This window comes from Abramis brama (assembly GCF_963993115.1).
Source record: "Abramis brama genome assembly, chromosome: 7".
Classification (NCBI taxonomy): domain Eukaryota; kingdom Metazoa; phylum Chordata; class Actinopteri; order Cypriniformes; family Leuciscidae; genus Abramis; species Abramis brama.
In genome coordinates, this window is record NC_139969.1 from 23288724 (window position 1) to 23306466 (window position 17743).

Below are 17743 nucleotides of genomic sequence, written 5' to 3' on the forward strand. Positions count from 1 at the left end.
AAATGTTAGTCCTGACTGAATGATTTATTAAATATAACAGTTTGAGCATTTTCAATGCTCATTTGATGTAGAAGAGCCTCATTACCTTCCCATGTCTTTTTCTATGAAAAGCGTGTCTGTATGCTGTGCGTGCGCCTAACTGAGCATGAATGAGTCGTTCGGTGTGTTTACATGTGTGTTATGCACACAGATAGCCATGATAATCATGCTGAACCCTCGACTTTTCCCTCCTCATGACATTATTCCACACAGTTAGCCAGCCTGCACAACAGGTGCCGACGGATTGATGGCTGGAGAGATGAATGATTGGTGGGAAAAAAGAGAGAGAGAGAGAGTGCGTAAGAGCAACTTAGATTCTCCGGAGGAAAAAAAAAATGGTACATGTTACTGGAGGAGTCACTGAAGAGAGTGAACGAGAGGGAGGGAGGGAGATGAAAAAGTCAGTGAGTCAGTAGTGAGAAAGATTGTAATAAAGTGAGAGGGAGGGATGAAGAGGAGGAAGGTATAATTACAGAGAGAGATAGAGAGAGGGGACAAACACTGAGAAGCCAGAGAGGGAGAGAGTGCTGAAGAAAGAGTCAGAGAACTGTCTAACCCTGCCCACTTTCCACTCAACCATTCAACTCCGGCACGGGCAGCAGTGCATCGTCAGGTTTCTCCAGAGCTCTGCTGCACGGACACCGACCCGGAGCTCATCAACCTGCAGGACGAGCCCAGAGAGAGCACCGGCAGCGCTTCCTTCAGCCCTCTTCAACTTTTAATCACCATGACCGCTCCATTCAGATAAGGATTATTTTGGACTGGCTCCCACTTTCCGTATCGATTTGACAAACAAGCCAGCCCAGTGACTCTGATCTTGGCAGCGGAGCAGAACAGGACCGAGCTGCGTGTCTGCCGTCACTCAGGATGTCCTCTCTCACGCTCGTGACAGGGCTGCTGCTGCTCTCCGGCTGTTTGTCAGGGGGCTGTTCGCCCACGCCGGCCGAGAGCGGCTCTCAAGGTGCGGGGCAGCCAGATGATCCCGTGACCCCCTGCCCGTCCTGCGCACTAGCCCAGAGGCAGAAGGACTCGGAGGAGCAGACCGACATGGTGGAGGCGGTCAAGAGGCACATCCTCAACATGCTGCATCTGAACACCCGGCCCAATGTCACACACCCGGTGCCCCGCGCCGCCTTGCTCAACGCCATCCGCAAGCTACACGTGGGACGGGTGGGCGAGGATGGCACGGTGGAGATAGAGGGAGACGGAGGAGGGCCGGGGGACCGTGAGCAACCTGAGGAGCAGCCCTTTGAGATCATCACCTTCGCGGAGCCAGGTGAGGGATGCTTTAGTGCCTTATGAGGATATGCGATGACGTGTTAATGTGGTGCTAAGTGATTAACTCTCACCTGTTGGGCTAGACAGTAGAGAAACTGTGACATGCAATGAATTGCTATGATTTAAAACCTTGGCAACACCAATATAAACGTAATTAATATATACTTGTCAAAAGTTTGGAAACATTACAATGTCATTAATGTCTCTTATGCTCACCAAGGCTGCATTTATTTCATCAAAATCCAGTAAAACAAATTAAAATAATTGTTTTCAATTTTAATAAATTGTTATTTATTCCTGTGATGACAAGCTGAATTTTCAGCATCATTACTCCAGTCTTCAGTGTCACATGATCCAGAAATCATTCTAATATGCCGATTTGCTGCTCAAGAAACATTTCTTATTATAACTATCAATTTTAAAAAGAGTTTTTGCTGCTTAACATTTTTGTGGAAACAATGATACCATTCAAACATTTGTAATAGGATTTAAAAAAAATATTACTTTTATTCATCAAGGATGCATATTGATCATACCACGTGACAGTGAAGACATTTATAATGTTACAAAAGATTTAAATGTAATAAATGCTTTAATAAATTTAATAAATGTAAAACATTGATACATTGATCTTTCTATTCACCAAAGAATCCTGAACCATCACCATTTCCACAAGAATATTAAGCAGCACAACTGTTTTCTACAGAGCCCCACACATGACATGCAAGAAAAAAAGTATTTTTTTTTATAAATCGATTTATAAATCATGCGCACGATATAGCAAATCAAGGGAACAAAATAGTAAATTGTGCGCATGATTTATAAATCGAGGGAACGAATTAGTAAATCGTGTGCACGATTTAGCCTACTATTTTTTTTTTATTCTAAAAAATATATCAAGGTTTCCTCTAAAATATTAAGCAGCACAACTGTTTTCAACATTGATTATAATAAGTAATTTTTTTTATGCATCCAATCAGGATATTAGAATGATTTCTGAAGGATCATGTGACTGATAAGACTGGAGTAATTATGCTGAAAATACAGCTTTGCCATCATTACACTTTTTAAAACATATTTAATTTGTAATAATATTTCACAATATTACTGTTTTTACTTTATTTTTGATCAAATAAATGCAGCCTTGGTGAGCATAAGAAATGCTGTTTTTCGTGATACCTAATGCATTTACCGGTTCGAAACTGAACCTGTTGTAAGTGATAACCCAAACATTTAATATAATTGAATTCAAACTGATTTGTTAAGCATTATATAATGTTTAATATTGCATTAATGAATGTTATTATAAAGTCGGACTGTTTTATCTAAATCCACGCCTCCATTATGAGGTGAAATGGATAAAAATGGTCATTTTCAGTTTTGAATTGTTCAAGTTTCACATAATTCACACAGTTATGCTCAAGACTGTCCATTTGCGGGTTTCCATTTTTAAGATTACAGTATTATGTGATGTACAGTGGATGTCACCACAAATGGCTCCATTCAGAATACTGTTTTAAAGGAGTGCTTTTAAAAAGCACTCAGGTGGGTGTTAGCAGAGGTCTGCAGGAGTGAGAGTCATCTTAAGGGGAACACATGCGCTGCAGCTGTGGAGTATTAACACTGACTGTGCGCTCTCGGCGCCGCACTACTGAAATGAAATGAGGAAATGAGGCCCCTATTAAAAGCTATTCAACGTAGCCACTTAAACATCTTCAGTTCTGTCAAGCAAAAGGACACAGAAGAGACAGCGATTTAGTATCGGAATTAACACTTTATCTTGCTATGCATCCAAACTATGTCAAGTATTCACTTAAAGTCTACTTATAGGGATAGTCTACCCAAAAATGTCAATTCTGTCATCATTTACTCACCCTAATGTTGTTCTAAACCTGTATGACTTTGTTGTCTGCACAGCACAAAAAAATATTTTGAAGAATGTTACCGAGGTCCAATGTTGTTTGGATCCCAAATGTTCTTCAAAAGTCTTTTGTGTTAGAATGACATGAGAGCAGAATTTTCATTATTGGTGAACTGTGCCTTTCACACTCATGTGGAGGTCTTTTTCACACAGTATCACTCATTGTAAATGTCATACAGCTCATATTAAATCTAATGTTGAGCTTTTTGTCTCTAAAATATGTGTCTGCTGACCTGATGATATGCTATTCATGTTGTGTGTCGTCTAATGATAGAGCAGTCAATAGGCAGCCATCTATTTTTTACGAGTGTTTGGGAAAAACAAAAACAAAAATGGCACAAACAATGCTCTTCCTTATTAAATACGCTTTTGGAACCATATTTAACAAACACTACGTCCTAGTTGGTTCAATAGACTAAGTCTGGGATGGGAAGATCCACAAGTACATTCCATTTTTAATTGGTTCCTCATGACTTATTTATAACAATGTCACTGATCCACAAATCAGCATGACACTGCTGTAAAAAAAAGCTAACAACATTTGTCTGAATGGGGTACGGAAGCGGATGGTTGAAGTGGCCCAATCTCATGGCATCAGGGTTTTGTTTTATTGAAAAAACAATATAGCAGTGTTTCTAAAGATAACAAGGCTGACCTATCTTTAGACCTGCACCGGCCATGATGTGGGTTGGCGGTCCCATCTGATTCTTATGTACAGATTGACCACCAACAGTCCCGCACAGGCACATGGGACGATGTCCGCAGCTCGTTAATTGCAGCTATCATCATTTAGTGCAAGGAGCCAGCAAACATTTGACGGCGCTGTCTATTGTGCCCATTTGCTTACATAAATGTGCATAATGCCTTGATGCTATAAATAGACCTTTTGAATGAACCTAAGATTAAAAAAGGCCCCTTCGAGCCTTTATGAGATTGCAGGGGTGTTAATGATGCTCCGGGGAGTGGGGGAGAGGGATGGGGTGGTTCGATCCCATACAAAACCCACAGGGCTGTTAGCTGGCCATAATTGCTCCATTCATCAAAATATAGGGCCCAGTAATTACTCTGGGCTGCTCTGTTGGTGTGTGGAATGGTCGGGGTTTCATTGAAAGTATCTTCATGAAACGGAGAGATTGGATGAGTCTGAGAAACAGGGACTCATCAAAAGTTTGAAATGCGAGAAAAAAAAAAATACATTACAAAGTTCACCCCAAAATGAAAATTCAGTCATTTACTCACCCTCATGTCGAAATAAGATATATTTATAGTTATAGTTATCGTTATCGTCCTTGTTGTGAACAGGCCTTAAATGGTGTTTTTCTGGGTGAACTATCCCTTTACTGACATTCCAATGTCAGGTATTCTGAAAAGGATAAATGGTTATAGCAGTTGTGATTCACTCACAAAGGTCTGAAGGTATGGATTAAGAGCAAGACTGACACACTGAAGCAATTCACGTTAATAATCGCATAGTTCTTCACACATATGGATGATCTGGATCTTGGAAAGTTTTGCTGATCTGGTGTGGTTAGCTTGGCTTGTTGCCTCTCTGAGCAGCTTCCTGAAATGGCTTAGTAGTTGACAGTGCATATCAGCAGGTCTTAAAGTTTCTTGAGGTTTACTCTGAGGGATGTTTCTTAACTATTTATTTCCTGTTCTGACCCCTGTGTCAACCCTGTCCCCTGATGATTTATACCCGAGGCTTCATTATTAGAGGACAGATAGGTGATATCTTTGTGTGTTGTACAGAACAAAGCAGTGCAAGACTGTATTATAGGCAAATGCAAGATAACACTTGGTTATGTGAAGAATATGTTTTGTGCTGCGGTCATCAGGTGATTGTTCTAGTGATCAGGGACTGTGATATCCTGGTACAACAATATAGCCAACTACAGAGAGACTTCTTGTTAACAACAGTTTTGGGTGGATGCTGTTTTTTATCTAACACAAAAGCAATTGATTTTGAGTCTATTTCTAAAGTAATTCAATGATCTGACTGACATCAGTTTTGAATAGTCTGATGCTGTCCTTTTAAACCATCTATTCATCAAAACATTTTTTGAAAAATATATTATGGTTTCCAGTTCCACAAAAATATTAAGCAGCACAACTGTTTTCGACATTGATAATAATAATAGACGTTTCTGGAGCAGCAAATCAGCATATTAGAATGATTTCTGAAGGATCATGTGACTCGATGCGCATCAATGATGCTGAAAACCCAAGAATAATTTACACTTACTTAAAAGTACTTACTTAAAAGTAATTTTTAATAGTTTTAAATAGTTTTTTAAGAAAAGAAAAGAAAATAATTTGTGAAAGTTTGTGCATTCATCTAAACAGTCTCTTATTTCTTTATTTTTTCTCTATTATTTTATATTATTATATTTTCATCCTTCACACAAATGTCAAACTCAATGCAATATCTAATTCTATATTTTTAAACTGCTTTAGTTTGACAGGAAGCTACTAGGTGACTGTTTTTCATCTGTAGTGCCTGATGCTTTCAGTTTAATAAAGGTCAATCATTTAGTTTGTAGGTATCTGGTTTGGTGTTGATAAAGGTGCTACCTAGGCAAAAAAAAACTTTTTTTAGTCCAGATATTATCAGAAAGTGTTTACTGAGTGATCTCAAGTCTTTTGGCAGTGTTTCATTTATTAAAAGACCCACTGCATGAATGTAACATACAGGTGCTGGTCATAAAATTAGAATATCATGAAAAAGTTGATTTATTTCAGTAATTCCGTTAAAAAAGTGAAACTTGTATATTATATAGACTCATTACATGCAAAGTGAGATATCTCAAGCCTTTATTTGTTATAATTTTGATGATTATGGCTTACAGCTTGTGAAAACCACAAAATCAAAATCTCAGAAAATTTGAATATTACATGAAATCACACAGTAATTACACAGTAATCCCATGGTCATTGAACCAGGTTTTGGTTCTTTTGGCAGTGTGGGCCGGTGCAAATCCTGCTGGAAAATGAAGGAAGCATGAAGTGCTCTAAAAATGTCCTGGTAGACGGCTGCGTTGACTCTGGATTTAATAAAGCACAGTGGACCAAAGTTCTCTTTTCTGATGAGAGCAAATTTTGCATCTCATTTGGAAACCAAGGTCCCAGAGTCTGGAGGAAGAATGGAGAGGCACACAATCCAAGATGCTTGAAGTCCAGTGTGAAGTTTCCACAGTCTGTGTTGGTTTGGGGAGCCATGTCATCGGCTGGTGTTGGTCCACTGTGCTGTCCACTCAACGCAGCCGTCTACCAGGACATTTTCAGAGCACTTCATGCTTCCTTCATTTTCCAGCAGGATTTGCACCGGCCCACACTGCCAAAAGAACCAAAACCTGGTTCAATGACCATGGGATTACTGTGTAATTACTGTGTGATTTCATGTAATATTCTAATTTTCTGAGATTTTGATTTTGTGGTTTTCACAAGCTGTAAGCCATAATCATCAAAATTATAACAAATAAAGGCTTGAGATATCTCACTTTGCATGTAATGAGTCTATATAATGTACAAGTTTCACTTTTTTAACGGAATTACTGAAATAAATCAACTTTTTGATGATATTCTAATTATATGACCAGCACCTGTAGTAAACAATCTTTTCTTTGATACTCTACATGCTCAACTAGTTACGCTAATTGTGCATAAAGTAGATTATACCCAAATGATTTAAATGCAACTCTGCCATTTTCAAAACAATATTGTCCTTGATATTTCAGTGCACAGACAACTATAGCAAACTTTCAACATATAAAACAGATAAAGAATAGAGACAATATGATAAAAGTGTCCAAATAAGAGGAATAAATCAGTGTGAGTTACGTGACAGTGGGCACAGTTGACCTTCGCCCCGAATCTGCAGTACCGCTGACAAGCTTCTGAAGTGTCCTCCTCACCCAGACCCTGTCACCTCAGAGACACGTGCCGTTTTTTTAAACCTACAAGAAAGACAACACAACTACAGTGAAAGACTGGCTCAGGAAACAAATGACAGTGGCAAAAGAGCAGTTGCCTTTTAATATGGAAAGGGAGGCCAACTCTTTATACTTGGTCACACACTGCGGCTCTTGTTCGAGTTGAGAGGTGTTCTGATAAGAGATCAGGCTGGATAGCGACACACAGAGAGAGAAAGAGAGAGAGAGACGCATTCATTTGCAAATAAAAACGAGTCCTGTGCTGTTTCTTTATCAGAAAACATCTGCAGTATTTCTACAATGTTTATGGGAAAACATTGTTCATTCCCATTAACCTGCAATTAATGAGCTGTATTCTTGATTTTTCATTACTTGCCAGAATTTCCAACAACTCTCAAAGCAGAACTAAAAAGGTGTTCCAACTGATAAAGTAACCGGTTCTATGGGAGCATAACGGAAACTTCAAACAGATTCACATTTGTATGGTGGCACTACATTGTTCACTGATCTGTTTGACAACTTAATCCAGAGTAAGGGAATATTGGCTTTCATTTCAGTTTAAAGGTGAAACACCATTTGTTCCCAACAACTCGCCCTAAACTCATGCCATTGGTTGAGTCGACAGAGATCTTTTGAAAGCGCCACAGAGCCTCAGTGTTTATATTTGAGGGGATGAATCAACGGCTATGGTTGTATCTGCATATTAAATTGGAATAGGACGAAGTATTTAACCATCCAAACTACACACTTCAAGCTTTAAAAATAGTTCTTCCTGTTATGTGTTAAGTCCATTCAGTGTTTCGTGGGAGTTTTCTGACAATGTGAGATTCAATGAAGAGAACAGACAGTCCAGTAAAATTACTCAGAGATCTCAGAGAGCTTTTATGAGCTTTAAATAGTAATTCATCCAGGCAGATTTTCATAATAGCACGGCAATCACAGCACAAATGAATAAGGGACTGCTCTCGTGTTCAAAAGCAGCTAGATGCAAGGTGTTGAAACGACGTCTTAAAAACACAGAGCTCATGGCGCGAGATGCTGAAAAAACAACAACAACAACCAGACTCAACACAATGGTCAAAGACTTCAGTCTAGCACATGTAGACAAACAATACAAAATGGTCTAGACTTATGTGAAATGACTGAATTGACCCTCCTTTAGTTTAATAGCTCACTATTATATATAGTGTCATATGAGATGACAGAGTAATGGTAAACCTGCAACTGTACTGGTCTAGATAGTTATCTCAGTGTCACATTGACGAGCATTATAAAAGATTGAGTTCTAGAAAAGGTGTTTTCAAAGCTACGCTGACTATCCTTTATATCAGATAACAGGATTTATTTAATGTGGACATGTTGACTAAACAGTTGAATTAATAGTTGTCCTGTTGAGGAGGGGTTGGCAGAGAGTCATTTAAGAGAGTCAAAATCTTGAGTCTGTAAATCAGCAGTGGTTACTGGTGCTGAGCTGGCATTTAGCAGACAGTCATGTGCACGTTATAGGGAAGGCCCTTGTCATAACATACATGCTTTATGTACACAAATGGAGTGCCAGGACTTTAGGAGCAGGAAATGTTTTAAATGGACTGAGTCTAGGTGTTGACGAAGGACTCCAGATGGTGGAGATTACATATCCTTTCTCACAGAAAGACAGAAACAATTTGCAGGCATTATGTACTCATCTGGTGGCTCTAACAGAGAGTGTCATTAATAAATTGATCAAGTTTTACAGCATAATATACCATGTATACAAAACTAACCAATTGCCTCATGCCTTTCATTCACAGGAGATGCCCCTGACATCATGATATTTGACATTTCTAAGGAGGGCAACACTCTGTCCGTGGTGGAGCAGGCCAATGTGTGGCTGTTTCTTAAGGTTGCCAAAGGCAGCCGAGGGAAGGCGAAGGTGTCCCTTCAGCTCCTGCAGCATGGCAAAGTTGATCCGGGCTCTACCAACGGACCCCAGGAACTGGTGGTTTCCGAGAAGACTGTGGACACACGACGCAGCGGCTGGCACACGCTACCCGTGCCCCGCATGGTCCAGACTCTGCTGGACGGGGACAGCAGTTTGCTCAGCCTCCGTGTCTCCTGTCCATTGTGTGCCGAAGCTGGTGCCGTGCCAATCCTGGTGCCTGCAGAGGGGAACAAGGGCAAGGAGAGAGAACAATCTCACCGACCCTTCCTCATGGTCGTGCTCAAGCCAGCCGAGGAGCACCAGCACCGGCGCAGCAAGCGCGGCTTGGAGTGCGACGGCAAAATCCGCATCTGCTGTAAACGGCAGTTCTACGTCAACTTTAAGGACATCGGGTGGAGCGACTGGATCATCGCTCCGTCTGGATATCACGCTAACTACTGCGAGGGTGACTGCCCCAGCCATGTGACCAGCATCACAGGCTCTGCCCTCTCTTTCCATTCCACCGTCATCAATCACTATCGGATGCGCGGGTACAGCCCCTTTACCAACATCAAGTCGTGCTGCGTGCCTACGCGCCTACGGGCCATGTCCATGCTCTACTACAACGAGGAGCAGAAGATCATTAAGAAAGACATCCAGAACATGATAGTGGAGGAGTGTGGCTGCTCATAAAATGCCATGAACTCCTAACAAACACTTAAATGTTGGTACAAAGCACATATCAGAGGATTGGCGATCTGTGTTCACCCACAAGCTTCTGAGCTGCCAACTCGGGCAACCTATTTGTTTGCAGACCATTCTAATAGGACTAATTATTGGATCGGTCTTCGTGGCACTTTCACATAAAAATGACGGAGGAGAATAAAGCATAATATATTTTTTTTAATGAAGAGAGACAGAGACTGAGAGGGAACGGGTGCATAGGTCAAAAGTGTCAGCCCTGATTCTCTGCACTGCAATAAAGAGACTTATTTTGAAGTGTGGAATTGTATATTCTGAGAAGCAGAAAAAACATGCAACTCTATGCAAGTCAAGTATTATTACTGGATGTTCTTCTTTTTTATTATGATTTGTCTTGTTAGCTTTTGTTTATTGTTTTTACTGTCATCCCTTTTCTCTCTCACACACAAAAAACATTATTTTTAGTACATATTAAAAGAAGTTCTTTCTTCTTATGAGAAATACTTGAACAAAAAATAGTTTGACCAGCTGCTGGAGCCAAACTACATTATTATTATTCCTAATCACTTATTATTATTATTATTATTATTATATTATTATATTATAATTATTATTTTTCCTCCTAAACATTCTGAATGTTGATGAAAAATAATATAAATTTGCACTAAGCCAACATTCGTAACACGTGATCCCCAGACCAATGGGCCGCATTCCAGTTGCCATATTAGTCTAGAACTATATGCATTTGTAACTTACACATAATAAACCAAAGACCATACACATCCCATTCTCAGAGCAAATCAACTAAATGTCCAGCTCTGTGAATTAATTTAAATTAGGAACAACAGTGTATGGCCAACATAGGGAACCATTAACTCAATATAGAACATAAAATAACTTTTTTGTTTGTTCATTTTTTTTTTTTTTTTCTGAAACAGCCTCAATGTTAAAATCCTTTTTACTCTGTGTTTCGACAGTGTTTGTCTCTACCAATGTATAACAAAGGTTTTAGATTCTGACCTGAAGCCTAGCCTTCGAACGTTGTTCTCAACAGAAATATTCAGTAAAGAGAGAGATAGAAACAATGTCCTGGCAATGGCAATCTACTTTGTCAGGTTCAAAGTACAAGACACTAAAGGAACTTGATCTGTTTTATGTAGAATTATGCAACATATGGTGATATGTTGAACAAATCAAAATATGTGCTTGTCATGTTTTATATCTAATTTATTTTGCAGCGTATTCTTTGCTTCACTATTAAAGCTGAATTGTACAACTTCACCTTTTTGGTTTAAGTCAACAGTGTGTGTTTACCAGGCCAGATAATAACCATTATTTCAACACTAAATGCAAGCTACTTTTGCACTCACTAAACGTAGTCTAATAATATATGTATATATCAATTTACAATCTGTCACTTAACCCTAAATATTAGCATTGCAGCCAAACCATATGCTGTGCAAATTAGTGTAAACTCCTCAAGGGCCGTTTTCAGTAAATTTTAACCATGCAAAAGCTGTCTAATGGGAGGTTGCATTGTAAGGAATCAGAGAAACAACTTAAACTAGCTTGCTTTACATGAGATTTCCTGATTTTTAACTTACAGTTAACAAAGTTACACATATGCTGCACATGTTGGGAAAAAGTCCACTTTCACAAAACAACAGCGTATACAGAGTTGAAAAAGACAAATATTGTACTTCTCTTTTTTTGCAATGAAATGTTTGAGAAGAAACATTCTCAAACAAATATATGCTATTATAAAATATTGTATTGTCACAGAATATGCTTAAACCATTAAAAAAAAACAAATAATATATAACTTATATAATATTTATAACATAAATACTGAAATAGTTTTATTTTAAAGTCTTATTTGTGCTAGATTGTATTAAATAATGTGATTAGGTGTCATTTTGATAGAATCCACCATCATGGCTCAGACAGAGTTGAAGCTATATACTATTCTGTTCAAATTTGGGGTAGGTACGATTTTTTAAATGTTTTTGAAAGGTCTCATCATGCTCACCAAGGCTGCATTTATTTGATAAATAATAGTAAAAATTGTGAAACGTTATTACAATTAAAAAAAAAAAAAAGTATTCTATTTGAATATATTTAAAAATGTCATTTATTTCTGTGCTGGAAAAAGCTTAATTTTCAGCATCCTTACTTCAGCATAGTCTTCAGTGTCACATGATCCTTCATCATTCCAATATGCTGATTTTGTGCTCAAGAACCTTTTTTTTATCATTATCAATGTTGAAAACAGTTGTGCTGCTGATTACTATTTTTGGGGACACTGTGATAATTAGTTTATCAGGATTCAAAAGTTCAAAAGAACAGCATTTACTTGAAATTGAAATATTTTGTAACATTACATGCAATGTCTTTACTGTCACTTTTGATCAATTTAATGTATTTGCTGATAAAATAATTAATTTCTTCTTTAAAAAAAATCTGAAACCAAACTTCTGAACAGTAAGTAAGTAACACAAACCAATATGTATTATAAGTATGTGGTTTTCCATTTAACATAGTCAAAGCATAAAAGGTATATGCACTTACATAGGGACTATGTCAGCACACTGGCTTGCTGTGTCAGGATAAGAGATGTGACCCAGGGGTAGAAAGGTAATTACTGCTATCATCACTCAGCAAATAAAACCCCCACAGGTCCTGTGAAAACGAGCCTCTCTCAGAGGAGGACATAATCTCTTCCCCATAAACCCTTCATGCCATTTAGAGCACAGCAACACAACACATCATAATTTGAAATAAATCTCTCGCCATAGAAACACAAAAAGAGATGTTCAGAGATCATATGCAAACCAATCATATCTCTTTGCCTCCTTTACTGTGACAAGTACTTTCATATAACTTATGCCTTTAAAAATCCAATAAGGAATATAGGTCAAGGTCAGTTCTCTTTCGAATTAGGCTTGTACAGAGACGTTCTCTTAATCATATTGACGTTTGAGGCTTGCAGGGTGTTTACATGAATTTTTAATTGTCCGCCTATATACACAAACAATACATGCTTTGAAAGTGCATGTGTTGTATTGTTGGTGACTTATCCAATGCGTCACAGGCATGCGTGTCTTTATAGTGCCGTAAAAGGCAATCACATATTTGTTTGGTCTACTTGTGTTGATAACTCTATATTCGAATGGCAACATTCATCAGGAATCATAAAACGGGATAATGAACCAAAACAAACACATCAGAGTTAATTTCAAAGTTAATTTCCTTGTGGTGGTAGTGCCTTCCGTACAAATATAACATGCAATGTTGAATTTAATTATTTTTAAATAAAAATTTTAATAACCTATAATTAAAAACTCACTTTCCAGTTAGAAACAAGCTGCTTGCAAACTGTTTCTGCCATCTAAGATTGACATTGAATACCATCAGTAGACCTTGTGAGGTATAAACATCACATGCATTCCTGCCCTTCAAGGACTTGCACTTGGAGAACTCAACATACCTCCAACAAGAGAATAAAGGCAGAGAGGAGGGCGCAGGATCTACAGAATCTGTGTGGGTGTAAAGCATTGTCAATCCTCCAGGAAGAAATGTGTTTAGAAGGGTGTTTGTATAGATTGCAAGGGCTGAAGTGTTTAACTAACACCTCATCTGTCAAAATGAAGACAGGGGGTGTGTTTTACATGCCTTTTACAACTTGGACTCTGTATATACCATCTCTCTGACAGGATGACACAATTTAGCCCATGAATGAGACATGGTGGCCTTGAACCAGGCCAGCACCCTCCCATTCATATTTACAGAGTCTCGACGGCTTACATTCAATATTGGCCAATTTCCCTGTTTAAGAGTTGTGAAAACTAGTAGTCTGTTACACACATATGTAAAAAAAAAAAAAAAAAAACCTTGGATAAAGGATAGATTGAAACTCGAATCTCGAAGTGCAATGTTTTTTAAACAAGTGATAAGTAAATGTGTCCTATATTTAAAAGCAGAAATGTGAAGCTTACAAATTTATAGAAGCACTTACATTAAAGGTTGGAATGCACTACATGACTTAAAATCTGACCAGATTTTAAAACACTAGGCAGCATTATAGTTGGCGAATTTGTTTAAAGTCACTCCGAACACAATAAACTAAAGCAGAAATAAGCACTCTTTGCTATGAGACGCATGACAAATGAAAACAATGCTTGTTCTAAAATTGGCCCAAAATATCAAGCATGTTTGATATTCTTCAAGTAGATGGATTCATAGTCTGAAACAAAAACAAACAAACAGACTCTGTGCCCATCATACACTACAGGATTTCTTTGAAAGCGGTCACCTCTGACTGCCCAAAATCCGCAGACTGGCTCTGACTTCAGCAACTACAGCGTCGACTCCAAACACAAAGTTTTTAAATGTCTCCTAACCACAAATTATTGGTCAGGAAATTTGCAAAATTTAATCAAATGCACTACTTAAAAACCCATTGCTGTCTCAGAAAAACCTCAAAAACAGAATAAAGTCTTTGGCAGAATAAGGGAAGTTGTGTGTGTGGACTGTGGAGTGATGAATCACAAAGAAATGATGATGAAAACGGTGTCTTCGAAAATCTGCTGAGAAATATAATAATAAATGCATCTCTACCACAGTGAAGCATGGAGGAAGAGTGTCATTGTGTGGGGAGCCTTTTTAGCTGCTGGTATTGGTGAGCTACTTCACTGTGAAAAGTCATTTAATGCTTCAGAATATTGCAGAATGGCTTGCTTCCCAAAACTGAAAAGTTGTTATCTGAAGAGGAATGATCAGATGTAATTTTTCAACAAGACAATGCTCCTGCCCAAACAAGTTCACCAGGCTCATGTTTAAAACGTATGCATTATTTGAGCTTTTTACAGTTGTTTTAGTTATAGCATTATGTTTTTATGACAACAAATTTGTAAAATTGTATGTAGCTCTTTACAGAAAAGGTTAGTAAGCAATTTTCACACTAAAATCCTGTAATCACACATATCGTTTACATCTTGTGGCTATACTTTTTTTTTTTATTTCAACATTTCAAGATTGATCTCATTCAAGTGTCTCACTAGCTTTGTTTCCATCCAAAGTTGCAAATTCAACTTATGAAAAATTGGAATATGACAAAATAAATTTGTTCAAGAAAACAAAATCTTAACTTCCTGGGAAACTGGCACAAAGTATCAGTAATAAAATAAATAGCTGCTGCAACTGGGGATGTCTGTGACTCTTTTTCCCTACGTAATAAATTGCACCTCAGAGCAAAGATAAAATGCAATAACAAACGCTGTGTTATCTCGCATTCAGGTGGATGCCTGATATTTTGTGAAAAGTTCTGGGAGGTAATTATACCAAATCATCTTGATGACAGATTTTGGCTCAGGCATTTCAGAATGATTAAAACAATATTTTAGATGATGTGCAATGTGATTGGTCCACTGATTGTCTAGTTATCCAATTACATGAATTGTTGAGGCACAGCCATAGGTTTTGTTTCGTTTTTTTGCGCATCCAGGAATTTATTCAGTAAAAGTGTTTCCATCGTAGTTTATGAGCATGTTTTCTTACTAAATAAACAAATTAACTGCCTCAATTGAGAGCATTTTTTATGCACTTTCCTAAAATTTGTAGATGAAACCACAGCTACTTTAACCCAGATTTGAGCTTTTTAGTTAAAATTTGTGGTCATACACAATATGAAAAATCCTGTCAATTGAACGTCACACTGAACCCGAGCTATATTTCTTTATCGACCATAATTACTACCTTTTAGAGACAGCGTCTGGGTGTTATTCTAATACATGACGTGCAGTTGTCTATTTGGTCCGGGCTGCTCATTCAAGGCTCAAAAGCAACAATGGTACCATGGCTCTGACAATGGCTCCCTCCTGGGAACAAAAGTGAAGGGAGAGCTATCTCAAGGTTGTCAAGGGCTTTATCTCATGCCAGGCTTCCAAGGGGTTGCACAAATCTTGACACTCTTTTCAGGGCGATAAAAAGTCCGAAAGATAGAAAAGGGGCAGGAAAAAAAACAAGGTCTTGCTGCCTTGGCCTACAGTAGAAGTCCACACAAGGTGGTCTGTTGTTTTCAAGGCTGAGAACAACGTATCATGTCTGCTGGTCTGGTCAGCTTTCTCACTTTGACAATAAGAGTGAGAGTGACTGGGAAATCTAACACTCGTCTCTTTGTTTGCAGAGAAAAACTAGAACGGCAGCCTACAGACTGCACGGCTCCTGTGTTATCACTACAAACCTCCTCTTCCCTTTTTTTTCCACCCCTGACTCCTCTTCTCTCCGCTGAGACATAAACTCCTTTATAGTGCATAATATGTGGGCTTGAACATGGATGCTGGTAAAGTAATACCTGCAGAGGGCACAGAAAGTGCATTCAGGACAAGAGAAAAAGGGCAGATAAGACCCCGGTTGGTGATGGAGAGCATGTCTCATAAATGGATTTGTCATGTGATTAGCAGGAAAACAAAGGGTGACTTGCCCATTCTATTTAGTGCTATAGAGGTCGACCAATAGTGGATTTTACTGATAACGATAACTAGGTTGGACTGCACTGGCCGATAACCGTTTAATCAACCGAAAGTTTTAAAATTGGTCCTGAAAGAAAACAAACATAACAAACAAAATACCCTGCTAAGTATACTTGCAGCCAGACTAATTTAGTATACTTCAAGTGTGTTAATGATTAGTTAACTTGAAGTGTGCTATTTTGAAAAAACTCATTTTGTATATTTTAGTTGTAATAAAATTGTAGTAAAGCATAACTTTCAGTGTATTTAGTGTACTTTTGTGTACTAAATTGGAACAACTTCAAGTATACTTTAAGTATATGCCTGTGTAGGGACTAATTACATGTTTGATTAGTGATATTAAATTGTACTTTATTTGTGTTACAAGTATATTACAAATTCATTACAAGTGTCTTCGAAACATACAAGCAATATACCATAAGTGTATATGTGTATATATATATATATATATATATATATATATACATACTTTTTTTTTTTTAAAGATTTATTTTTGCCGTTTTATTAGGATAGGACAGTAGCTAGACAGGAAGTGAGGTGGGAGAGAGAGGGGGGGATGGGATTGGGAAAGGTCCATGAGCCGGGACTCGAACTCGGATCGCCCGAAGCACAACGGTCCTACATGGCAGCTCACGAGCTGGCGCCGACCATAAATGTATACAAATTGCACACTTTGTCTTCAATAACAAATGCACATTAATAGACAAATAATACTTAGCTATACTTTGTAGAAAATACTATTGTATACTATAATGTCTTTTTGAAAGTATACTTTCAATGCATTGTTACAATTATCATTTCCAGCACAGTTACAATATACCTAAAATCTATTTTTAATAAAGTGCAAATAAATACACTTTAAAAAAAACAACAACTGAATTTTCACTTCAAGTATATTTTTCTAAAATATATTTTTAGAAAATATACTAAAGTACAATTATTTTAAGAGTGTGTTAAAAGTTGTATTGTGAAAAATAGGTAAAAGCATGATGCTAATATACTTTTAATATATTTAAAGATAGTACAATTTTTGTTAGTATATTTGCAATGTACAATTGAAAAAGGGAATATATTTAAAATACAATAAAGTAAACTTTTTTCACTAGGGTAGTGCTGCATTTTAATAAACAAATGTAAAAACAGTACTGAATCATGAAAATGTACTGTACTTTTTAAATATAAATATACGAATTATACCTCGATCATTAGTTAGTTCATAGTGCATTATCTAATGTTAAGAGATACAACTTTAAAATGTAAAAATGTGATTTGAAATTAACAAATGAACAATACTTGTATTAACCTTAGTTAATGCTACAGATGGTCTCTTATTGTAAAGTGTTATCATTTCATATAATTACAAACAGTCATGCTTAAAGATAGCCATCTTTATATCTACACAAAGGCATAGCATTGAAATTAGGAAATGTATATACTCTCCCAC

At 37.6% G+C, this 17743-nt stretch overlaps 1 protein-coding gene across 1 annotated transcript; it reads left to right on the top strand.

Moving 5' to 3' along the window:
• Nucleotides 1-561: 561 nt before the first annotated feature.
• Nucleotides 562-11050, top strand: inhbab (inhibin subunit beta Ab). The gene is made up of 2 exons (XM_084119493.1): nucleotides 562-1315; nucleotides 8958-11050. Exons 1-2 carry the CDS (start codon nucleotides 907-909, stop codon nucleotides 9758-9760), a joined length of 1212 nt encoding a protein of 403 aa, XP_083975619.1. The 5' UTR covers nucleotides 562-906; the 3' UTR covers nucleotides 9761-11050.
• The last annotated feature ends 6693 nt before the right edge of the window (nucleotides 11051-17743 follow it).